The 25863-nt window shown below is 44.2% G+C and overlaps 1 protein-coding gene across 1 annotated transcript in view; it reads left to right on the plus strand.

Moving 5' to 3' along the window:
- LOC147707467 (collagen alpha-1(XIX) chain-like) overlaps positions 1-25863 on the plus strand; it is a 1668057-nt gene that overhangs the window by 987022 nt on the left and 655172 nt on the right. The window contains exon 12 of the mRNA XM_086925649.1: positions 6656-6700. Coding sequence (XP_086781775.1) covers positions 6656-6700 — 45 coding nt within the window. The remainder of the gene's footprint in view (positions 1-6655; positions 6701-25863) is intronic.

Raw genomic sequence — 25863 nt, forward strand, 5'->3', positions numbered from 1 at the left:
GTGGAAGGTGTGGCTGGAGAGACTCGAAAATTACTTTGTCGTCACAAGAGAAACGGACGACGCGGTGAAATGATCTCTGCTCCTTCATTATGCCGGGGACGAGGTCTTCCGACTCTTCAAGCACCTGCCCAACTCGGCGGGGGTGACCACGTATGCTGCTGCAGTCACCGCCCTGAACAATCACTTTGACCCCCAACTGAATGTGGACTTTGAGGTCTTCAAGCTAGGGCAAGCCCGCCAACGTGAGGGCGAATCCATGGATCAATTCCACACTCGGGTCCGAGAACTGGCTAGTTCCACGGACGAAGACCAGCCCAAGGCCATCCGGCGCCAACTAATACAAGGGTGTCGGGACAAAACACTGAGGGGCCACATCCTGAGAAAGCCTGGGATCTCACTAGAGGACATCCTCGTCCTGGCCAGAGCTCATGAACTTTCAGACGCCAGAGCCACGGCCATGGAGCAAGCGCTGCATAAAATTCCCGCCAAACCGGAAACGACCAAGAGTGAGCGGGCTGATGCCGTACGTTCACGGACACGTGGCTCAGGGAAAGAGTCCGGCGAGATGCACCACAAAGCCGGTGTGGATACTGTGGACACGAACCCCATGCGGCCAGAGACTGTCCCGCCCAAGGTCAAACTTGTGGGAACTGCGGGATTCCCAACCATTTTGCAGCGGTTTGCCGCAGGAGGAACAAACCCCCGAACTCCCAGAAGTCATGGACAGCCACCAAGGCGGTTCGCCAACTATCCATAGCAGACTCATCTCCGGGAAGGACGGACAGATTTCTGCCGACATCGCAAGTTGAATCAGACTCGGAGGATGAGGAGGAGGCGTATGTAGTCTCTTTCGCCAGGGAACTAAAGATCAGACGGCGGCCACAACCGACATGCGTGATCCAAGTAGGAGAGAGTGAGGTGAAGGCCGTTATTGACACGGGGGCCACCGTCAACGTCATGGGCCTACAAGAATTCAACAAATTGCGCCCTCGCCCGGAAGTCTTGAACTCTAAGACCAAGATATTTGCATACGGCGCAGACACCCCCCTTCCTCTGAAAGGAAAGATCGTCATACCCATACGGGCGGACGAAGTTGAAGTAACCGCAACAATCCACATCATTGATCGAGAGGCCGACACGTTGATAAGCAGCCACACGGCGGAGGACCTGAAGCTAATTGCCTTCGCCAACCACATCCGGAACCATCAGGTAGAGGAACTCCTGGAGCGTTTTCCCGAGCTGTTCAAAGGTCTCGAATGCATTAAATGTGCACCAATAAAGCTTCACATTGACAAAACCGTCACCCCCACCGCCCTTCGCCATCGGAGGATCCCATTTCACCTGCGGCCATTGGTGGAGAAGGAACTAGCGAAGCTCGAAAGCCTGGGGGTCATTGAAAAAGTAACGGGGCCCACCCCGTGGGTGTCGCCCATGGTCATCGTCGAGAAACCCAAGCAGCCGGGCGAGGTCCGGCTATGCATCGACATGAGACTGCCGAACACTGCAATTAAGCGGGAGAGGCACTTGACTCCAACGATGGATGACATCATTGCAGACGTGAATGGCTCGAGGTGGTTTTCCAAGATCGACCTCAATGCGGGCTACCACCAACTGCCCCTCGCCGAAGAGTGCCGTTTCATAACCACCTTCAGCACCCACCTTGGCCTCCGGAGGTACAAGCGCCTCAACTTCGGAATATCCTCGGCCGCAGAGGTATTTCAGAACACCATCAGGGAGCTGCTATCTGGACTGCCGGGGGTCCTCAACGTGAGCGACGATATCCTCATCCATTCGGCCACGGCCTCCGAACACTACAAGCACCTGCGTGATGTGCTAAAGAGACTAAGTGCTCATGGAGCAACGCTCCACATGGAGAAGTGCCAGTTTTTTCAGCCCTCGATTGAGTTTTTCGGTTACGTGTTCAACCAGGAAGGAGTCCAGATTGACCCGCGGAAATCGAAGTCCATCAAAGATGCCCCAGCACCACATTCGCCCACGGAAGTGAGGAGTTTTCTCGGAATGGCCACATATTGTGGCCGCTTCATCCCAGGCCTGGCTACACGCAGCGAGCCTCTCCGAGCATTGACGAAGGCAGACGCCGCCTGGGCTTGGGGCCCCAAAGAACAGGACGCTTTCCGAAGCATAAAAGATGCACTTCTAGAGAACGCCACCCTCTCATACTTCGATCCAACCAAGCGGACCGAGGTAATCTTGGACGCCAGCCCCGTAGGGCTTGGGGCGGTTCTAACACAAGAACACGAACCAGGGAAATGGACGGCCTTAGCCTTCGCGAGCAAAGCACTAACTCCCACTGAGACAAGGTATGCTCAAATAGAACGCGAAGCCTTAGCCATTAAATGGGCCTGTGGATATTTTCACCTTTACCTGCACGGACAGTCGTTTGTTATGGTCACAGACCATCAACCCTTGGTGCCGCTCTTCAAGGGCACTGCCCCCCATCCACCGCCACGCATCGAGAGGTGGGTGATCCAGCTCCAAACATATGATATGGAAGTGATCTACAGACCGGGAGCCAAAAACCCCGCCGACTACTTGTCACGGCACCCACTACCCCGAGAACCGGCAGTAGTCGATGAGGAGTGTGAAGGATATGTCCACTGGGTGGCTCTCACATCCTGCCCCCAGTGTATGACTCTAGAGGAAATCAAGGAGGCGGCGGCGGATGACCACCCCTACATGCGGTCACTACAAGCGGTGCAAGAAGGGTCCTGGACGGACTACCTCCGGCCCCCTACTAATTGGACAGCGGCGGACAAGTCAACCCTCACGAAGTATTGGCAAATCCGCCATGAACTCAGCGCCACGGAGGAGGGCATACTATTGAGAGGAGCGCGCATAGTAATACCAAGGCGCCTCCGACACCGGGCCACCCAGCTTGCCCATGGGGGCCACCAAGGGGTCACCAAGATGAAGGCGCGCATGCGCGAGAAGGTGTGGTTCCCCGCACTGGAAAGCACCGTGGATGAGTATGTCAAGAACTGCATGTCTTGCCAATTAACCAGCGACCCGGAACGACCAGTCCCCATCATTACGGAGGAAGCATGCACGGCCCCGTGGGCAAAGGTTAGTGTGGACTTTGGAAGCTTCCCCGGGGAGGGACATACCCTGGTGGTCATAGACTCATACTCGAAATACCCCATTGTGGAGAAAATACCATCCACGGCGTTCGTCCACGTGGGGCCAGCATTAGAGAAGATATTTTCCCTATTTGGCCTGCCAGGTGAACTTAAAAGCGATAATGGGCCACCCTTCCAGGGAGCGGAGTTTGCCACATTCATGAAGACTCGAGGCATCACCCATCGGCGCATCACTCCCCAGTGGCCACAAGCTAACGGGGAGGTGGAGAGGTTCATGCGAACACTTAATAAAATGTTTAGGATCGCGGTGGTCGAAGAGGCCGACCCCGAACAGAGATTGCATGAATTTCTGAGAGAATACCGCAGAACGCCCCACTGCACTACCCTGAGAAGCCCGTGGTCTTTAATGTTTCAAGGCCAACGTAGAGACCTTCTCCCCATGCCGCCGAGGTCAATGCCGGAAGATAAGGAGATGAAGGAGATACAGGAGCGTGCGCAAAGACGCCAGCGCACGAACAACATGCGAATGAGCCACCGCCGCAAGGCCACCCCGAGACAGCTGCACCGAGGAGACCGGGTTGTTATCAAGAATCGACGCCCGGGGGGCAAATTCCGGACATTCTATGAGCCAGGGCCGTGGACAGTCTCCAACACGAAGGGCACAATGGTGACCGCCAGCAAAGAAGGAGAAGAAGTGTCAAGGAACTCATCCTGGTTTAAGATAATCACTCCTGCCGGTAGTGCAAGTGCCGAAGCCCAGGGGGAAACCACCGAAACACCCGGAGCAGCAGTCCCAGAAGCGGTGAGCAATTCTCCAGTGGACGTCGAGGGCCCAGCACCAGAGTCTGAAACACCAAGCTGCTCCACCCCTGTCCGGAATCAAGCTCGCACTGGAGATCGAGGATCGGGCCGTACACCACGTTACAGTCTGAGGCCCCACCCTCGCCCCAATCAAAGACTCAACGACTATGTCTGTCAACTAAGTCCCTAAATCCAGCAGCCGTGGGGCACGCAAGTACCAAACTTTTATCGTGAACTTTTATGAACAGTTTTGTTGAACATTTTGCGAACTTGTTTAGAGTTGGATAGAGATGTAGTGCGGTTAGCACTCCAGCAGACGCACGTACGCATCCACGCATCCGCAGGCCAGGCGTGGCCTGCGGGGTCCAATAAAAGGAGGACGCGCGCTCGGGCACGTCACTTCCGACTAAGACAAGTGTGTGGTTTACTGGCTGATGCTCCGCGCTACCACCCCTGCGCACGTGGCCATAGCTGGTCACTTAGGCCTACACACACCCGCACAACAGCATTGTACAGCGCCTCATTACATAAATAGGACATGTTTAGCTGCCCGTAGCTTTTAAGTCCAGAACTTTTTTCTTATTGACCTCAGATGGTTTGTTTGAGAGCATTGGAAACCTAAAGAATGTGGCCTAGATTTCTGGACATTATTAGCCACATAACCTCATTGGTCCGAAGGAGAACTATTTTCCAATATATCTGGTTGCAGGGATTGCCTGGCCTTAGACTGGCTTAATTCACTATCTACTAAATGTCACACAGATTCATCAAATAGCACCGTCGTTATTAGCAAAGGAAACTTTTATTGCCCCCGCCCTATTATTTTTCCCCTCCTTTTGTTGGATCTGAGAAAAATTTAAAATAACCAATAGAAAACGAAACCTGCTAAATGTATGCCAACTATAGTATAATTAATTCCTTACCAATAACTACTTTACTAAACCGTCCACAGATGAATTTGGGTGAAATTAAAAAAAAAAAAACACAAGAGTAGGCTCAACTTATTAATCATACTTAAATCAAAAACAAATTTCCCCCTCCCTTTTACTTTGCCCCAAATGAATCTGCATATAACCTGAAATATCTGCATTGAGTGTTAATTGCTAACTGCCTGCCACATGCAATTATTAGCACTAAAGTTATAAGCAAATAAAGATTCCCCCTGCACCTCCCGCTCATGGAGTCCCACCTCCCCACCAGTGAATTGGGAAAATATGTGACATGTCTATAGAAAATGAAACCTCCTGAAGTTCTTAATATGTATGCAGATTTCTGAAACCGTGTCAAACTTATTAGCAAATGAACACTTTTTTGCCCAGTCTTTTTTAACTGGGCCCCCACTTAATGGGTCTGCTCGAACTTGAAAACAGCCAGATTAATTTCAGCATAGTAAGTTTCTGCCAAATGTCATGTATATTTGTCAAACAGGGAAATAGTTATAAGCATATCAAGAAATAGCTTTTCAGCTGCCAAGATATACAAAAGTATTCATGCTGTGAAGCCCATCCAGCACCTTCTTCAAACACTAATTTCTCAAAAACTATTAAAAGAATTTACATCAAATCAACAGAGTAATACTTTCAGAGTTTTGGCTGAAGGTACAGCACAATTTCAAATTGCGGCTACAATGGGAAAACGCATCTTTGTTGCCCCCTCCTAATGTCTTTCCTTCCACAGAACTTCACGTAATTTAGCATGCCAGCCCTTAGTCTAATACGCCAATTAAGTGCCAAATTTAGTGCAGATCAATTCATGGGGTCCAAATGTATAGGCAGATCAAAATACATTCTCAACTGAAAGTGCAGGTGAATCACGACCATATAGTGGTGACGTGATATTTTAACTTGCCAAAATTCAAGGATTCTTGTATGGACCGGCAATCTAAAGTATGCACAATATGATTAAGAGAGCATTTTGTTGAATGCAGCTATTCTGCACCTCAAGGACCCTGTGTTAATTTGCCATTTGCCAATGCCTTTGTGGATATCCTGAAACAGTTTAGTGTAATTTACTACATATTCGTAATTATTTTCGGCATAAAGCTCATTTCTATGTATTTTGTAGCGTTTTTACACCAGAAAATGGCCACTAATCTGCCATCTTTGTTCTTAGCGAGCGTGACGATTTCACTCTTGCCCAGGTTCTCTTTAAATCGGGACTTTGGTGTATTTTCAGTTTCTACGATCAAATCCCCGAAATGTAATCTCGGTTCTTGCAACGACATCAGGATGTTGTTTTAGAACATGTACAGTTTACAGGTGTCCTCATCTATCTTGATGCTGCTCATGCTGTCGATTCTTCTCAAATGTTGAAAGAAAGAAAACGGTTCCAATGACAGTGGAAACAGTGCAAATCATCACAGAGGATTTTATTTGACAAGTCCCTATTAAGGAATATTTGTAATATAGGGATTGAATAGCATGTCATATCCCAAAAATGTCCCCTTTGTTCTTTGCACACTAGTACTCTACATGGAACATGTTTCCAGCATTGAGAGGTAGTATTGTTGTCTATTGTACTGACATACCACTATAGTAGACAAGAAACACTTGTGCAACACTTAGATTTAGATCATTCATTATAAGTGTGTCTCTAGGGCTTGGTTTTATATTTAGGAGAGCGTGGGCCTCTCAGTGTAAACCGTCTCTCTGCATCCCTGTAAAGAAATGCTATTGACTTTGGAATAGTAACTCAGCTGATTCAAATATGTGTGCAATACATGGAAATTAAATTATTGTCATTCTTTCTGTTACTAGGGAGAGCGTGGTTTTGATGGGATTGATGGTGAAAAAGGAGATAAGGTAAGACTTTACTCTATCATTTTTCAACTATGCTTTAGCTGTCTTGGCAGACTTATGTGTTTTAAAAAAAATGTTTTAGACTCATCTTATCTATATATGTGTGTGTGTATGGTTTTGACTCAATATACATATATATATAATACATTCACTAAAAAAACAAAGGTTACAGGGATGTTATATTTAGGTTCAGAATTTACACACACAAAACCATAGAAATTCAGCAGTTATAGTTATCTCAAGTAACTATAACTCGCGCTCTCGCCATGCACTGCTAATTACCCACATACCTTCACCTTGGATTGGCTGACAGTGCCCCCCCCCCGTAAGAATAGGACTTTCACTGCTGACTTGATACTACTGCTTGGCTACCTTGGCACCATGGGCCTTGAATTGCAGCCCACCTGCCTGAGTACGAAGGCAGCACCCTGCCCTGCGCTGTCTGAAGATTGTGCCCTTGAGCTGGCTTGTCTGCTTTGCTGCTGCCCTGACCTTGATGGTGATTGGGGAGCAGAGACTGGACAGATCCCTGGCCCTGGGCCCCTGGCCTGGGGTGTGCACGGCGCCCCAAAGGCTCTCTGTTGCTGTGAAGCCATGTGTGTCTGGCCTGTCTAGGCTATTCAATTTGCTGCCTTGTGCTGTCCCCTCAACTCCCTTGGCAACTTTGAATTTGGGGTGGTGGTGAGAAGCACACCGCTTGACTGGGCACACATGGGTGTTAACTCTTAAAGCGGCTTGATGCTGCCTTTCTGTGGTGGGTGGGGGCACAACCGTCCTCTTTTGCAGGGACGTTTGTGGCAAGACTCTGCAGCAGTTAAGCAAGCCCTCACCCTTTGGGGCCTCGTCTTCTTTCGTCTCTTCTTTCTGGGGCAATCCTTCTTCTACACTATCTGATGTAAGTTGAACTGTTTTTAGTTAGGGGCTCCTGGGCCGTGGATTAGCAGTGCACCCCACTTTGATGGACTTAGGGCTTTCTGCCCCACTGAAGTCCCCACCCCCCACCTGAGGCAAGAGCACAGAATGTTTGATACCCTCATTGGCCAGAGTATAAACAATAGAGCTTCTCCACACTTTACTTTTGGAGCTGAGGTGGTCTGCTTGTGCTGTGGTAGTGAGTTTCTCACTACTGGGAACATAGAGCCTTTGTGGGCAGGCCTGCACTGTGCGCTTTTACTGCAGTGCCTACCTGCACAGAAGTATTTATCACTAAGATCAAGATCTGCTGGTTGGTAACGTGATGCACTGTCTCTGAGTATTCGAAAGTCGTGTTTGTTCTGGGAAAAGCTGCGTTTGTCAGTGATGGGCGATATTGTCCACTCAAAAATGATCATGCTACCTTGCTTGCTTTACTATTTCACTAACCTCCCATTCCATTTAACTGCGGAGGTATTTTGCACTCTTGATATTCTCATGGTGTGTTAATTTGGTAAGATGGCCAATGTAGACTTGCTTTGGGTAGGTTTTAGTAGCCCTCTGACTTGGGCATCCTTGGTGTTTCCAATTTTGAACACGTTTACATCACGTCCCTATTCCAATGGCTATGTCGTTATACCACAGGAGCAAGAGAGGAGGACACCGCCACCATGCAGGCATCCTGGGATGACAACCCAAGTGCTTCAGCTTTTCTGTCTGAGGAGCAAGTTGCTTTCATATGCTACTGGATAGCAATGCACCTTTCATCCTATGTCAATATATGCCATTTTTCACTATTTCTCTCTTTCAGCTATGCTGCATTGTGTCCTATAAGAACCTTCATTTCAAGTCCCCATGTCCATCTTGTATGTTCGTCCTTTTCTCAGACATTTTATCATTATATAGGAGAGATTCCACAGATCTGACTCAAGTCACCATTGAGTGCAATGTTAGGATATCCACACAAAGGGAACCTCTTGATCATTTTAATCACATCCCTCTTAAAATTCCCTTCTGTGGAACAAGTCTAAACGCCTTTAATAGCTGTCCATATGGAATAGTCCATTTCAGTGTCTACTAGAGATCACTTTTAGTATGAAAAACTGCTTTTGCAGCGTTGCTTTCCTGTGGATTTTTCGTGCGATGCCTAACATCTAGGAGCTCTATATATTGTTTACCATTTAAAGGATATATTTATAGTGAAGTTGAAGAGTTTACAACGGTTTGTAGAGCGATCCAATTTTCAGAATGGCCTATTTTGTCGATGAGCTAAGAGCCAGCATTCACATCCATTTGCGCCTACCGGTCCGAAAACGGCTTAGTCTAAGAGAAATCTAAGTCATTAGTATCTGCAAAGGCCTTTCCACCTGTGGTGCAGAACTTGGTGGTCTCAGTCCAATTTCCAGCAGCAGGCGTCCATTACCCAAAATTCCATCATCACAACCGACCATAATTGGAACACATGGGGGGCTGGCCACATGGGGGGCTGGATGCATGGGACAGATGGGCAGTAACAAAAACTCCTTGCTCGTCTCTAGAGGCTATTCCTCAAAAGAGAGTAATGGGATACAGCGTTGTGCCAACATAGGGAGCATTCTACTATGTAAACAAAAGATCTAATTTCCAGTGTTGTCAGTTCAAAACCTTTCAAAAGAACTAAATTCCTACTTGTTATATTATGTTTCTCTCATCTAAAATATGCATTGTGAAGCTGTAGTTATTGTTAGAGTGCACTTTCGGTAGGAATTAAATATTTTTGATTGTATAACCTCTTTGACGCGGTTTGGTGAATCTGCTTGCGATTTGGAAGTACCCAGCTAGGTTTCTTCATTTAAACGTTTATGCTGGGTCCCACAAGACGGGACAAAAGTAATTGTTGTGTAAAAAGCCCTTTTTTAAGTCCCCTAGGGATATTTAGTCTTTAGTACAACCAAAACTACTGAGAGGAATTATATGAATACTGCAGGAAGATGCAATGTCACTCTAAGTAGGATCTTTTATGTTTTTGTGTAAATTAATGTAATATGTTTTATATTTTGGTATTGTCAAAGATGCAAGGTGGGTTTTGAAGGGATCCTATTGTGTGTACATTGATTTTGGTTCTGAAATTATCCTCGGAGCCTTGTTTGATTATAGTGCAAAAAGTATGAGTGAGACAAGGCGCACCACATGGGGTTAAAACATATGAGTGTTATTATGTGGCCCATGAACTGGTTTGAAGAAATCAGACTTTACTTTCAAAATGACATTTATTAAAATAAATAACATTTGCACATTGGCTTCAAGCTTTTTAAAATACAATAAGAAATGTATTCACTAATGAAAAACGATTATAAAAAGCCTGGAGCGATTTACAAAGTGGACACGTTTGCATTCTCTGCACACCCGTAATGCTCAGTCAGGAAAACCGAATGGTTCCTTAAAAAGGTGTTGCTGCCCCACCCAACCTCGTGCCTTCCGAGGGCCAGGAAAGAAGGCTTTCTAAACACACAGTGGTAGCCTCCTACTCACCCCACACTCTATGTTTCACCCTACGAGCCTCCCATTGATACTTGGATGTTGCTGGACTGCAGAGTCTCAGAACTGGGAAGTCACTCTTGTATGGACAAACTGCCTGAGGACGTTTGAGAGGGCATGACTGAACAGCTTTGGCCCTGTGATATTAAAGGGGGCAGCTTTGAAGCTTAAGTTACTGATTGAAGCTATTCAGGTTTATGACTGCCAGGGGTTTTCATATTCATTGCTGTTTGTAACCATTAATGCACCTGGCAGTATGACGCTGATTAGTCCTTAACTGCAGAGAAGAAAATATGCTAGAATTTACAAGTGTCACTCTAAGAGGTCTAATCTAATCCCACACTAAATGTGAGTAGGTCATGTAATTATGTATTTCTCTATTAATTCTTGAACTTTATTGAGAATAAAAGCAGAATCGCATTGGAAGTACACCGGCTGAAAGAATAAAACAAGACTGGATATTTCTGCAAAATACCCACTGAGAAACTTTGAAGCTACCTGTGGTGGGTGCTGGAAACATGTGGACTACAAATAGCATGTGGATGATCAGCATAACTTATGAGCAAAAACTGCTGTGAGCAAGAGGTCATGTACTATTAGTTCTGTGGACAAGGGTTTTGGTGCATAAAGAGTGCGCTGAACACAACTGATGGCTGGGATCAGGTTGTGCCCACAAGTGTGATACTGTGCATCATTCCACTGTGAATGGCCAAAGCCATGCACATTGGATTCTCAAGACATGACGTTACAGGGGCCGGGCATGGCCCTGGACCCAGGGTGTTTTTAGTGCAGTTACCTCACTGAATATGGACAGCCGGTAGTGGGAGTACCTGCCAAACGGTGACGTGCGGGGGGGAGGGGCAGGGTAGGGGGTAGCAATGTATGGATTACGGACCTTAACAGGTTTCATTTCATTGCGTGCACTTCATCACCAAATGCGATGCAGTGCGCGCAACAAATTTTTTTAAATTTATTTATATGTTTACTTAACTGTTAAGGTCCGTAATCCATACATTACTACCCCCCACCCTGCCCCTCCACACGTCACCGCCCGGCAGGTACTCCCCTACCTGCTGCGGCTGAATATGGAGGTTACTTACAAGGTTTCCATAGCCCACGTCCCTAAAGGCCATTTGCAGCAAGTTCTGTGGTCATGGGGTTGGGTGTTGAGTATGGCCAAAGGCCACTCCTCTCACCTAGAACCCACTCTGCACCAAGTGGAACATGGTGTTTATTACCATTGTTGGGTGTTGTGAGGGACAGGGCGCATAAGAGGTGAAACCACGAGTAGAGCGAGCAGTCACTTCCTCAGTAATGGTAATAACATAACTCTCAGTAGATCTGCGTATATGATTGATGCCATTGCATTTTTATACACTAGATAGTTATTTAACAAGAACAAGGAACTAAATCCATGCAGTGATTAAACTTATCGTTAAAAGCTATATGAGTATAGGTCTTTGATTTGCTTAAGATGACCTAGGACATGCAACAGCTGCTTTAAAAGTGTATGTTGGTACATTTCTCCCCCATTTTTTGTATCCCCGTGTCTGTACCAGGTCTGAGGTTTTCATGGGAAGGCAACATGGGTTTACATTTGAAGCAATCTAAATTGCTATTGTTAGACCTGCATTCTTGGCATGGTTCTCCTAACTTTTTGCTTCAGACCTTCATTTCTAGTGACATTTTTTTTGCTGACCTTGGGATTTTGCGCATTTTATCACTGCTGACCAGTGCTAAAGTACTTGTGCTCGTTCCCTAAAACTTGGTAAAATTGGTGTTAGAAATGGGTCTCCAGCTGGCAGTGGTTTACAAATCTATCCAAGTAGGGCCCCTCACTCTAGTCAAGGTAAGGGAGTCCCACAGCTAAGATAGTCCCTGCTCATCTCCTTGGGTGCTGGGCATTAGCAGTCAGGCTTATCTCAGAGGCAATGTGTAAAGCATTTGTATGTACACACATAGTAACACAGTGAAAACACTCCAAAATGAGTCCATACCAGCTTAAAAAAATAGCAATAAAGCAAGACCAAAAAGACAAAACTCCAACATTCACAAGTAACAATATCAGTTTTGAAAGGTTAAATCAGTTCTCCAACATTCACAAGTAACAATATCAGTTTTGAAAGGTTAAATCAGTTCAGTCCATTGAAATCTATGGATGCATCACTTTTATCACAAAGTGCCTTGAATGCGTTAAAATTCAAAGACGGGGTAATGCGCAGGGGCGGTAAGGCACCAGAAAAGCAAAGCGATGCGCCGGTTCCTTACTCTCAGGGGAGTGATGCATCAGTTCCTTACTGCCAGGGGAGATGATGTGTCAGCTCATTACTGCTCTGCAGGGGAGGTGATGCGTTGGTTCCTTACTGTCATGGGAGGTGATGCGTTGGTTCCTTACTGGAAGGGGAGGTGATGCATTGATCTCCAGGCACGCGGCCTCGGTATCCTACTGCTGGGCAACGTCAATGAAGAAATCAGCGTCCACTAACAATACGTCAAAAATCCAGATGCACTGCGTCAATTCCACAGCCATGAAGCAGGCACTGTGTCGGAGTTGACGCTGTGTGCCACAGACTTTGGTGGTGCAGTCCTTGCAACTCACGTTGCGACAGTTCTTCTGACACACTTCGTCAGAAAGCTGGGCCCTGCGGTGAAATACAGACACAATACAGTCACTCATGAAACTCTGGGGCATCGTCAGCTCAAACAAAGAGGTCTCCCACAGGCTGAAAACTTGAGGAACACTCTGGCCTCGCCCTTAGATGCGTTCATTTACATTAGCCTAGAAAGCAGTTCCTGGGCAGCTGCACCTTCTTTTTCTGATGAGCCTCCCACTGTTGTCACACTACATAACATGCTTCAAGTTTCCAGCCCTAATCATTTGCTCTCCTTCCTGAATTGTACGGGGCAGGCTGAACCTTTGTGTTTTCAGAGCAGGGCTCGGAACTGCTGGGAGCAGGAATTGGGAATGTCTCTTCCTGATAAGCAATGGCGGTGCTGTTGCTCCCGGACGGGCTTAATATCTTCCAGTAGCAGGCTCAGAGTGATTCATTACAAATTCCTAAATGGGCGTACTATACGCCTGTCATGTTACATAGATTTGGTCTTAAGTTGAGCACCCAATGTTTTCTGTGCTGTTTAGATGGAGCCTTTTTCGACACTTTGCGTGGACACGTGGCCCAGTACACTCTTTTTGATGGAGGTGCAAGATGCACTCTCCCTCATGACAGAGGACAGGGTCCTGCTGACACATCTTGTGGCCTTACTGGCTTATGTTAAGGACCTGTGTGCTACCTCTCGGAAATCAGGGCCGGACTGGCTACTGGGCGTTTTGGAATGCTGCTGAGCTGGGGGCTTCTTTCGTTGATGGGGACCTGCGTGTGCTGAACGAAATTCGTTTTGCTTTGTTTATTTCAAAGCACACGCATGTCTCCATCAATGAAATCAGCCCCCACTGCAGTGAAATCAGACCCCAGCTCGGCAGCATTCCAAAGCGCCCTACTCAGTGATGCTCGTTTGATCAAAATTAGAATGATTAAGGACCAGATATACTCTGGCTGGGTTTTTACCACACATAAGCAGGTTGCAATGACTGGTAGCCATTATCTAGTCAAGCTATCTCACTGTTTATCTTTCACTGTGCTGTCAGATCTGATCAGTATTTATAGCCAGTTCACCCTTATTCTAAAGAACATCAATTTTAAAATAGAACTTCGAATCCAAATGTCAAAAATTATGAGTAATAAATAAAAGTGTCATAATTGATTGATTTAAGAAACTTAAAAAATGCACCTCGATGCGATGAGGACGAGTGTCTCTCGATACCTGAGTATGTTATTTCAAATTGAAAAGTCACACGGAGTTGGAAAATGTGATGTGTGAGTCACTTGAAACTTAGCTCCTCCTGACGCTCTTTTTGCCATCGGCGTCAAAACACTAGATTGTTCTAGGTCCTTTCTCTCCTCATTAAACTTTTCTGCTGTTTAAATATGCCGCAAATAATTGGAAATTATTAGATGGTGTGGGTTTAGAAGACATGCGGTGAAATAAAGAAAAAAGAAAATGTACAATACTATTCAAGTCTATTGTCATCATTTCAGCGCACAGAATACCTGGTGATTTGTTTCATGAACCACACAAATGATGCGAGCAGTAAGCTTCAAAACAACGTGTCCCAACCCACAGAAATGGCGAGTTATTAAATCTATTGTGCACACTTTGTAAAAAAAAAATATCTGAGGGAGAGTCTCGAACTATTATTTACAGGGGCAATTTAGTTTTTGACATCTAGACGTGATAAACTTTGAGATTAGAAAAGTAAGGCAGCTTGTTTTGCATTTCCCCAGAGAGCCATTGCTTGCGGCTGGATTACTCTATCTGCAAAGGCGCGCTCACTGCCTCTGACAGCCTGAGCTTTCCGAAAGCGATCTTTCACTGTTCAAATTAAGTACACTGTGAGAGCTGCAAGTGAATTTTGATTTCACGGGACAGGCCACCCTTTCCTGCTCTGAGTGACATGTCGGTTTTTCTTCCTGTGCCTCTGCAGCTGTGCCAGTATGTTTTGGAGGTCCCAGAAGCAGCTTTGTTTAGACTCTGGGGCACCATGCCAGCTGTTGCTGCCAGTTTCATCATGCCTTTCACATTGATCTGGTGACTTTGTGGCCTGTTTCCCTTTTTGCACCTTTCAAGGTGAACCTTTTTAAATCAGAAAACTACCGATGAGCTTTCTGTTTTGGAAGCGGCGTCAATTCTTCGGTCACGTCAACACAAAAGCGGGCCACTTATTGAACGCAAGGGGACTCCTATTTCTAGCAAATGGTAAATAGCAGTTCTGTATTTGGCCTCTTCAGAGTGCGCATACGTGGTAACAGCAACCATGAATGAATGTTATATCTTCCTGACTGTGCAAGCTCTTCATACACCCGAAACTGGTAGGTTTAGTCCCTCCGACAAAGAAAACTGTCCTCTGCTTGAATGCTCAGGCATTTGAACCTCTCAGTGTGCATTCCCAATTCTATATAGAACCTAACATTATACAAACAATAACACCCTCCTAGCAAAACCAACACTGCAAAACACCCCCCCCCCCCACTATAAGAACAATGTGCAAACTTCCCCCCACCCAATAAGGAAGACCTGACAATATTAATAAAATAAAACAAAGAAGAAAAAGAGAAGCGAGAAGAGAAAATACTCATCACAAAAAGAAAACAGTAAACACTTAGTAATGCAATATAATTGCATATTATAGAACATATTTACCCCACAACATAATCCTTCAGCCATCCAGGCAACTCCCTTTTCCTTTTGCCATCATCATTCCTGCTAGGGAATTCTGGGGCATCATAAATAACTTGACAGAGGTCCCAAGACTCCAACAAGAAGCAGGAATTGGCACAGATACTTGGGTACAACATGTATGAAACATGTTTAACATCGCGGATCATGAAAAGTGCGCTATAGTGAGGCCGGCCTCAAAGTATCCAAGAACAGATGCTTGTGGTAGGTAAAATCACCACCAATCCACAGATAGAATGTAGCGAATCGGGTTGAGAGCCAAGCAGAAATGAATTAAATGATCTAACAGACACCAAACAATTAAGAGGAATAATACAAAAACTGGAATCGGAGGGGGCAGCGGGTCCGAATGGGCTCCCCAATGCGCTTTTTAAATACGCTCCAGATTTTTGGGCTGATTATCTTACACCCCTTTTAATCATATCTACTGCCAGAACAATGTCCCAGAATCCTGGAAAGGGAACTTAATTCACCCAATCTTTAAAAAAGGAAATAATAGCAAGCCCGAGGACTACAGACTGATATCCATGATTGATGTAGAGGCTAAACTTTACGCATCATGTCTATTAGTACATCTTTGAGACTGGATGGATGAAAAGAGCTTAATCCCCAAGTTTCAAACAGGCTTTAGGCAAGGGATGGGCACTACTACAAACTTGGCTCTCCTGGCACTTTCAGCAGAAAAGGCAGTAACAAGGAAAACCCGACTGTATGCATGTTTCGTTGACCTGAAATCAGCATTTGACAGGGTAACTAGAAATCGACTCTGGGAAAAACTAAAAATATGGGGGTTGTCTAGCAACTTATTGGATGCAATAATCGTCTTACATAGCGAAACCTGGGCAAGAGTGAAATTAGGTGATGGGAGTAGTGCAACCGCCAGTATTAATACTCAGCAAGGCTTAAAACAAGGCTGCGTCGGGAGGAGTCAAGATGGCGGGTGGGGAGGAGTCAAGATGGCGGGTTGATGCCGCCAGTTGAAGCCAACAGCATGGAGTAGCTCCCTACCGCTTCCAGAAAAATGAGGAATAGCGTTTGTATAGCGCTACAAGATCTCGAAGCTGGAATATCCAAGAGGAATTAATATAGAAACCTGGAGCCTGCCTTACGCCTGCCTTACGAGCAATTTGGTTCCAGGAAAGAAAGCAAACTTGCGGACAGAAGGAGAAAGCCTCAAGAACTATTCAAACTTTCCAAAACAGAAAAATCCCGCAATTTCTACGGAAGCGGTCTCTCACCGCAATCGGACATTTATGCTGCAGCTTGTTTGCCGATTGAGCCGAGGTATCCTGCCGGTCTGGAGACTCAGAAGGGCTTGTCCTCTTCGTGCGTTCAGCAGGGCGGGAAGCGGGGCGGGTCTCGGCTTGCTCTCCTCTCAGCGGTGTGCAGTGCCAAACGAAGACCGGACGCCGTGTTCGATGCCGCTCTCAATAACGGAGCTGAGGCACACTGCAGGACTGATGACATCGAGGCAGAATACCCGCTTCACTCCGACTGGAAGGATTGGAAAGACGGGGAAACTGGACGGCTCAGGTACGATGTCTTCCTGTGATGTTAAAACGACACTGGAGGAGTCTGTAGTGAAAGCTAAGCTAGGCTAAGCTAAGCTAAGCTAAGTAAAGGCATAGTTAATATCATGGCTGATAAACAAATGCTCCGCCCGGCAATGCTCGACACAGGCGCCAGTAATAATACTGAGCTACCGGTTCGCAGCGATGAAACTTCAAATCACTCGAGTTTGCTTTCTCCAGGAGAATCAGAGGGAACAGGCAATAACGAACTATGTGCTGTATCTTTAAAAGTCGTGAACATAGCCCCTTTAACCGTAGCTGACACAGGCAAAGAGATCTTTAAGGACACTGATAAGGCTGATAAGGCTGAACCCCATACAGAGGGTGAATCCGCCCACGAGGTTGAACATACAAGGGATAATGGAAGGGATAATGGAAGCGACATGTTAGACCAAGAAGCTGCCGAAATGAATGCAAATACAAACGATCACTTAAACTCTGTACCGGCAGCGTCTCATGTTCTTACAAACATTAGTGTCGATTCAACCGGTCATACCGATGCAGCACAAATAACTCCGATGGCAGTAGATTCAGTCACAGTTGGATCAGCATCAGAGAAACAACTCGGCGAAACCCTATCGGGAAATAATACTTCAGGGTGCTTAGTCACCGACGCAATTGAGATAGCTGAGGAGAGCTCTAATCCTGATTATGAAGAGATGTTCGAAGAGGGCGAAACCGATACAGAAACCTCATGCAACAGATCTAATGTCAGCAAACTATCTGGCCTAAGAAAAGCAAAATCGAAAGCTAAAACTAAACTAAAAACAACAGTCCGTAAACCACAGATTAAAGATCCTACTGTAACTAAGAAGGGGCGAAAGGCTATAGTCGATGATAGCCCGTTGAGAAAATGGATCGAAGCCAAGGGGGGAGTAAAGAGCATGGCCTTAAGGCTCTCTGGAGCAAGTCCTGAGGAAGATTTGCACTCAAGGGACAAAAACATACCTCCCAGAATGGAGAGTACAAAAACGCTAGTATCAATGAACGCAGACATAACTGTCTCGCCAACTCTGTTGACTAATATTGGACCAGCGACGTGGACTCCGCTATGGCTACACAGCTTAGCACCTCAGCTCCAACTCCATCTGTGAACTTGATGAGCAATCCAGCAACTAACAATCTCATCAGCCCACAAATAGATCCAATAAGCTCAAGGCTAAGCTCAACTCCGATGGAAATAGGATCTGATAATTGTCTATCGGAACTATCAAACACTGAAATAGAGAAGGTAAAAGCGGGCCCTAGTTCTCCTCTTGCCAACAAGCCGGCCTCAACTTCAGACCACAGCAATACATTAAGCCAATTGCAGGCTCAACTAGTGACGCAAGAAAAAACAGTTGATCACTTAAACATTGCCTCCATGGATCTAATCATGCAGACTCTCTTGGCACAAAGACAAGAAAGCCAACAACACTTCTTGCAACTAAGCGAGGACAATACCAAACTGCAGGCATTTATGAGCAAAGTGTGTCAAAAGCTTGGAGGGGTCACGCAGGAGATGGAGGATTTAAAACAGCGGGTTGTGGAAGTGGAAGAAGGCGCAATCCGATCGAAATCATTAACCAGATCTCATTTAATACATGTATCTAAACTGGAAGCAAAAGTGGAGGGCATGGAGAATAGGGAGCGTAGACACAACCTCAGACTTTTGGGAATTCCCGAGGGCACGGAGGGGGCTGACCCCAGATCCTTTGTCGTGAAATTATTTCAAAAGGCCTTCGGTGATTTATCGGATTGGGACTGGGATTCCCAACTGCAGCGGGTACATAGACTGCCTCTCTTTCAAAAGAACAAAAATAATACATTTCCTAGACCGTTTTTGATTTACTTTGGGAACTTCTTGCTGAGACAAGCAGTGTCTCTTAAAGCCAAACCTAACAGCCGGTCACTATTGATAATATTACTTTTTTTGTGCGCTCGGATGTGAGTAAGGGCACAATGGATCGACGCTGGGAGCTTCGCAAGTTGATCGATTCCTTTAAGGCCATAGGTTGTACGGTTTACTTACAAGAACCTTCCCCCCTTAAGGTGATCAGAAACAGCCAGTCATTCTTCTTTACCGAACCAGAAGAGGCGGCCCAGGCTCTAGAAAAATTCACAACAGAAAGAGACAATTGAAATAGCTTCAACAGGACACAATCCTGATTATTTGATTATCTGAGTATTATTTGAAGTTGTAACGTTAAATGGAAGCACGCTTTGGGTTGAACTTTTCTCACACTCTTCATCTTCTTCTACTCTCTTCTTTATTCCCTTCCTTCCTTTCCTTTCTCTTTCTTTCTTTTTCTCTCTTCTGTCTCTCTCTTTCCTCTTCTTGCTTTTCCTCTCTGACGAATTGAAGATTTTATTTTGGAAGCAGGTGGGGTAGTCTCCATGCTTATCACTTCACAGCGCTGCCCTCACAGCGGCAGCAAGGGATAGAGGGGTGCTCCCCCCTTAGGGACTTGAGGGTGAGAGGGTGGGGAAGGGTAGTGGGTAAGGGTGGGTTAAAGAAAAGGGGGAAAAATTGTTTTGCAAGAAAGAAATATGTATCAGACAAAAGCAAGTCATGTTTGTTTAATAAAGACTATATACAGAGGAGAATCAAAGATACTAATACTAATATAAGATATGTTTAAGCTAAGATTATTAGTTTGGAACGTTGCAGGCCTTAATAGCAAGCAAAAGAGGAGATTAGTACAAGAGGAGGTTGACATGTATAAACCCCACTTTGCGCTTTTTTCAGGACCTAACATTAGCTACCAGGACAGAAAATTATTATCCCAAATGGGTTACGAGCTGGTGGTATGCTCAACTTTGGGAGCTTCAATCCGGGGGGTGGCCATTCTAAAACAAAAACGAATAGTGATTGAAATTCTTAAGACTGCTTCAGATACACGGGGAAGGTGGGCAATCGCTCAAGTCCAATTTGAAAGCAAAAAATGTGTTTTATGTTTGGTATACGGGCCTAATATAGACGAACCTAAACTGTACGAACTGCTAAGTATAGAGCTATTAGAGTGGGAGGGGGAGGTTTTGGTCATGGGTGATTTTAACTGTGTTATCAACTACAAAATAGATTCAACTGGACAGGGGTCCCTAAATAGGATGCGCAAGGTTAGGTCTGCAATTTTGGAACTTGGTAGATTGCATAATTTGAAGGATGTATGGCGCTCTAAATACCCTCTGATAGCGGGACATACTTATTATTCGGCGCCTCATAGATCTTGTTCCAGAATAGACATGGTCTGGGCAACGGACCAAATAGCAGACTATTGTAATATATAATTATGTCCAAGGATCACATCCGATCATAATCCGATATTACTAGAAGCGAGAGACACGACATTTCACATTTCCAAGATACTTACTTATAGAATCTCGCTTCGTTACATCACTAAATGAGCACATTAAAGAATTTATAGAGCTGAACATTAATTCAGCTAATATAAACATAGTATGGGACACTTGCAAATGTAGTATAAGGGGATTCGTTCAGCAATATATTTTTAGGTCAAATGCCGAGAATCGTCGAGTCACTAAGATAACTACCTCTAATATATTGCAAGTAGAACAGCAGCTTGCCAAAGCTACTACACAAGCAAAATCAAAGATTGATGAGTTAAGAATAGAGCTGTGTAAATTACAATCATCTATTAAAAAGACCCTTAGAGAGAGATACAGCGCCAAAATTCATAAGTATAAAATGGCTCAATACGAAGGTGGAGATAGAATCGGTAAAGTGCTGGCATACAAGGCAGCTGACAAGAAAGCGAGAACTAAGATAAAAACAATCAAAAGGTCCTGATCAAGGCGAATATGAACAACCAGATCAGATCTTAGACCAGTTTGCTAGATACTATCGAAATCTGTACACCCCAGACAATGCTCCCACTAAGGCTACAATACTGCAATATCTTAATTAATATTTATCAATACAATGAGATATTGATATAGAAGCTCTTCAACAACTTAGCTCAAAAATAACACTAACTGAAATAAACTTAGCTATCTCTGCTTTACCCCTAGGAAAAGCTGCTGGAGAGGATTGCCTACCCTTGGAAATGTATAAAATTTGTGCACAGGAATTACTACCTCTTCTAGAATCTGTTATTAACTCTATAGCTAAATCTGGGAAGGCTCCAACATCTTGGAAAATAGCTAAAATAATTTTCTTTCTTAAAAAGAACATACCTCCCTAGGAATGCGGCTCTTACCAGCCGATATCCTTGCTTAATTCAGATGCAAAAATCTTTTCGAAAATGTTGGCAAACCGTCTAGCCCCCATCATGCCGGATTTGGTCAATTTGCAGCAACATGGGTTTATGATGGGAAGAGACACCACGGCCCATGTAAACATTGCAATTACAGCTTTTGAAGTAGCCTCAACTACTCTCACCCCACTCGGAATGGTCATGCTAGATGCGGAAAAGGCATTTGACCGAGTGGGGTGGGAATACCTGTGGAAGTGCTAAAGAAGATGGGCATACAGGGCCAGTATCTCGATTGGGTATGTTCACTCTACGACAATCCGTTGGCCAAGATCAGCAATGGGGGAAGGGAGTCAGCGAACTTCCAGATAGGGTGGGGAGCAAGGCAAGGCTGCCCTCTGTCCTCTCTGCTTTTCGCTCTGTCTTTGGAGCCATTTTTAAATGCATTGTCTGTACAAGCTAATATTATTCCAACTCATCATGGCGGCAAGAGTCTAAAAATAACTGCTTTTGCAGATAATATTGCGGTATACACCACCGACTTAATTAGAGCCATACCTGAAATAGTCGAAGAAGCTGCACAGTTTGGCATTGTGTCAGGATATAAACTAAACGTAAGCAAGACACAAGTCATCGCTAATTATAAACCAGCGGAGCCAATTCCTGGCACATGTCAAAGTGCGACATACTTAGGAATCAAGTTAGCAGCTAATATTGACAAGATAATAACTATGAATTACGACTCTCTATTAAAGGAAACTGCTCTAACCTTCAAAAAATGGCACAAGATCCCGCTTAGCTTAGTGGGGCGTATCAACCTTGTAAAAATGAAGATTTTCCCCAAATTACTATACTTATTTAGGGCCATACCTTTACAACCTACCAAACTATTTTTTAAAAACTGGAAGGTATTTGTAGTAGTTTCTTATGGGGCTACAAAAAGGCGTGTAGGACCATGAAATTCCTGGAGCTACCAATCAAAAATGGGGGTCTATCTTTTCCCGACTTTAAGTTATACTTTCTCGCTACCTTTTTTCGTCGTATAAGAAGTCTGATGAAAAATGAGAGCTCACTATTCTACCATCAGTACATGCTGGGACCCGATTGCAACCAATTCCTATTTCGTTTACATGATCCTAATTATTTCAAACGAGTTAAGTTTAAGACAGCAAGACATATTAAAAAATTTTGGGACAAAATCACGATCATCAATAAGATTCCTTTTTTTAATGCTGAACTCAGACTCTGGGGTAATCCAGGCCTACCGGACATTTTCTCAGACGGGGCAGGAAATCTTTGGGCTAGACATGGCATTAGCATTTTGGGGGATTTATATGGCCCAAATGGACTCTAGGACTTTGACACATTAAATCTCGTATTCGATTTAAATGACGATATGTATTTTAAATATATCCAAATAAGAGACTACCTGCTCCGAAAGATGAAAATATCAGAAGTGGCCCAATCAGACATATTAGTATATCTATACTCTGACAAAATAAAATCACTTATTAGCCTGGGCTACGGACACTTAATTCGTGCCAAAACTGACGATAGCATTAAAATTGCGTCTAAATGGTCTTGTAGATTGGGTATGAATATCAATCCCACACAGATTGTAGCTTCACTATGCCATATAAACTCAATAGTCCATTCTTCTAATTTAAGGCTATAGCTATACAGAACCATTACGCAGCTATATTACACTCCGCAAAGAATATCTAGCTGGGCGCAGGGGAATCAAGCAAACGATAGAACAAAATGTCCGAAATGCGACATGGAAGCAGCTGGCATAGAACACATGCTTTTCTCTTGCCCTGGGTTACTTACATTCTGGAACGGGATAACGGATGTCTTAAATAGTAAACAAAGCATTACCCCACTGCTTATAGCACACTTAGTGCTATTGGACATCCAAGATGTTAATTGTCAGCATAAATACTTAATAACCATAATATTTGCCTGCGCCAGACTAGTAATAGCAAGATCATGGATTTCAAAAGAACCTCCAAATATATTTGAATGGTGTACCTTGATAAACGAAATAAGAGTAATGGAACTTTCGCTAGCAAGACATAGAGGTCCAAAGGCATTTAAAAAGAAGGAAAAAATTTGGCTAAATTTTTTTGAGCTTTGAAATATGAACCTCATAGCTACCATCTTCGAAGAGGCCAAGTCTACGGAGATTTTTTTCTGTTAAAAACTACATTTGTTTTCTAAAAATGTATTAGCTTTTCCTCTGTTCTTCTTTTTGTTTTTGATTTTGATGTTAATTGACTCGCTTATCTATCCTTTTATTGCTATTTTCATGACATGTAAATCTAACTTGTTCCTTCTTGCAATAATAAAAATAATGAAAAAAAACAAACAAGGCTGCGTCCTGGCGCCAAGCCTATGTAATCTGTTCCTCGCAGACATAACCAAATATACACAAGCAGCCGATTGTCATACGCTAAATCTGTCCAAAGTGTCAATTCCTTTTCCACAGTACGCTGACGATATTGTGGTGCTGAGCCAAAGCCCAATTGGTTTACAAAGAGCGATAAACAACCTAGCCATCTACTTGGCCCAGGAAAATCTAGAACTTAATAAAGAGAAAAATAAGGTTGTTTGCCTAGTGGACCCCCAAAAAATCAAAGTTTAAATGGTTTGTAAATGGGGCACTAGTTGAGGAGCAAGCGTCCTACAAATACCTTGGCATAAAACTGAGGTGGGGAATGACACACAAGGAAAAAAAAAGGAGTTAAGAGCTAAAGCCCAGTCGCTTCTTTTTGCATACAGATAATTAAATAAAAAACTGGGCTGCCCGGACTATAACCACCTTTTAAAAGTGATGGCGGCTCAAATACTCCCCACCCTGCCATATGGTCTAGTTACTTGGTGGGAAAAGGAGTCTGAATTATTAAATGAGCTCCAGACGAAGATTTATAAGGCTGTTTTTAATTTCCCAAAGTCCATCTCTCCAGCCCAGGTTTGGCTGAATTTTGGCCTCCAGAATCAGATATTCTGAGGTATGAATAGTTTCGCGAAGTTATGCCATAAATTTCGTTCATCTGAACTCGGCTCATTGAAAAGTTTATGCTGGGAAGAGTTTAAAAACCAGATGGAATAAGAAACATCAAACTCACGGGGAGCGTACCCGAGAAAAGCCTTGGCTGTACCTGAAATTCAATCAGCATTGGATAGCATGGTAGATCAGGCAACTTTTAGTAAATCCAGTAATGATGCAGCAAAGAAGAAATTTCTTCTGGAAGACAAAATAGGAATGTCCACACGTCGTCATGCGTGGACAGTGATACATTCTTATACATCTATAAAGCCTCAAGCCTACCTACCAACCCATTTTAGTGTAGATATAAAAAAGAGTTTTATTTATTATTGGTTGGGTATGCAGGATTCAAAGAATCTACAGCTGTCGTGGAAAAGTAACCAATAATCAGCGCATTGTCGACGTTGCGGCTTCGTCAATGAAAGATGAAATTACCTGCTATGCGCATGTCCTGCAGTCAAGGAGTTGAGGAAACAGCTTTTGAAACCCATTTTAATGAACTAAATATTCGCACATGCAGGCAAGCCGTAATCCGCTGGATGGAAGGTTCCTCTATAATCCTGTCCTGCTGCCAGGGTGTAAAATGTCTTGCAGAATTAAGGAAACGTTTCGGGCAAGCGGACTTTGAGGAAAATAGAAAGTAAGCTGTGAGATAAACACCAATTTGGGTAATAGCTCAAACAGTGAAGCACCTTAAAAGCCCCATAACTAGCGGTCCACATGCTCAACCCATAATTGATTAAATGTACATTAGGACCTTTGAAGGCTCACTGTAATTTTATTATAAAGCATTGTATTTCTTGTTTTAAGTATCACAGTGTGCAGTTCATATCATAAAGCTGCTGGTTCTTAGGCAAATTCGCACTTTAAAATGGTAAGAGTAATTTAATAGCTTAAGACTAACTCTGATCAGATCAAAAGGATATATGCCTGTGGCTTAGTATTTGCACTTTCATTCACACTTCATCTGTTTTATTAGTGCTATCTAAATTTTAATAACCATAAGCCCTTTTTCCATTGAGTGTGACTTCGCTTAGGTGTTTTTCCGTTTGCGTTTGTTATGTAATTTTTAACTTTTTGTAAATTGTAACGATTTTAATCAATTATACAATAAACTATGAAACAGAAAAAAAATAGAAACATCCTTCCTGCTAGTACTTTCCAAGAAAACCTCAAACTCCTGTTTGTTACCACTAGTTTAATTACAAACCTCTTCTACACTGTCCTCTCGTACCTCACTAGAGTCAGTCTGAACATCACCCCTCTGGCACAAAGCTGACTCTCCACTACCATCCACTTCCTCACCATAGTACTTTCAGATTTCTTTTGAACCTAAGGCCACTTTCTTAAAGTTCCATACTCTACCACTTCTCTCTCTGACATAATTCTGTAAAAATTAGACTTTTTACTCTAGTGCAAGAAATTGGCTTTCCCCTTTCAGGACTTTGGTAGTTTTTTTTACTCACACCCAATCACCAATACTTACTTGAACATGTTTAACTCTATGTGCTTTATCATACTAAGATTTACTCCTTTCAGGAGTTTATTTCAATTTCTTCCCCACCAAATCTGGTGAGCATTGCTAAACCCTACTGTCACTAAACCATGCAGGGTTGAATTTTCTTCTGG

Source organism: Lissotriton vulgaris, chromosome 6 (genome assembly GCF_964263255.1).
Source record: "Lissotriton vulgaris chromosome 6, aLisVul1.2, whole genome shotgun sequence".
Lineage (NCBI taxonomy): Eukaryota > Metazoa > Chordata > Amphibia > Caudata > Salamandridae > Lissotriton > Lissotriton vulgaris.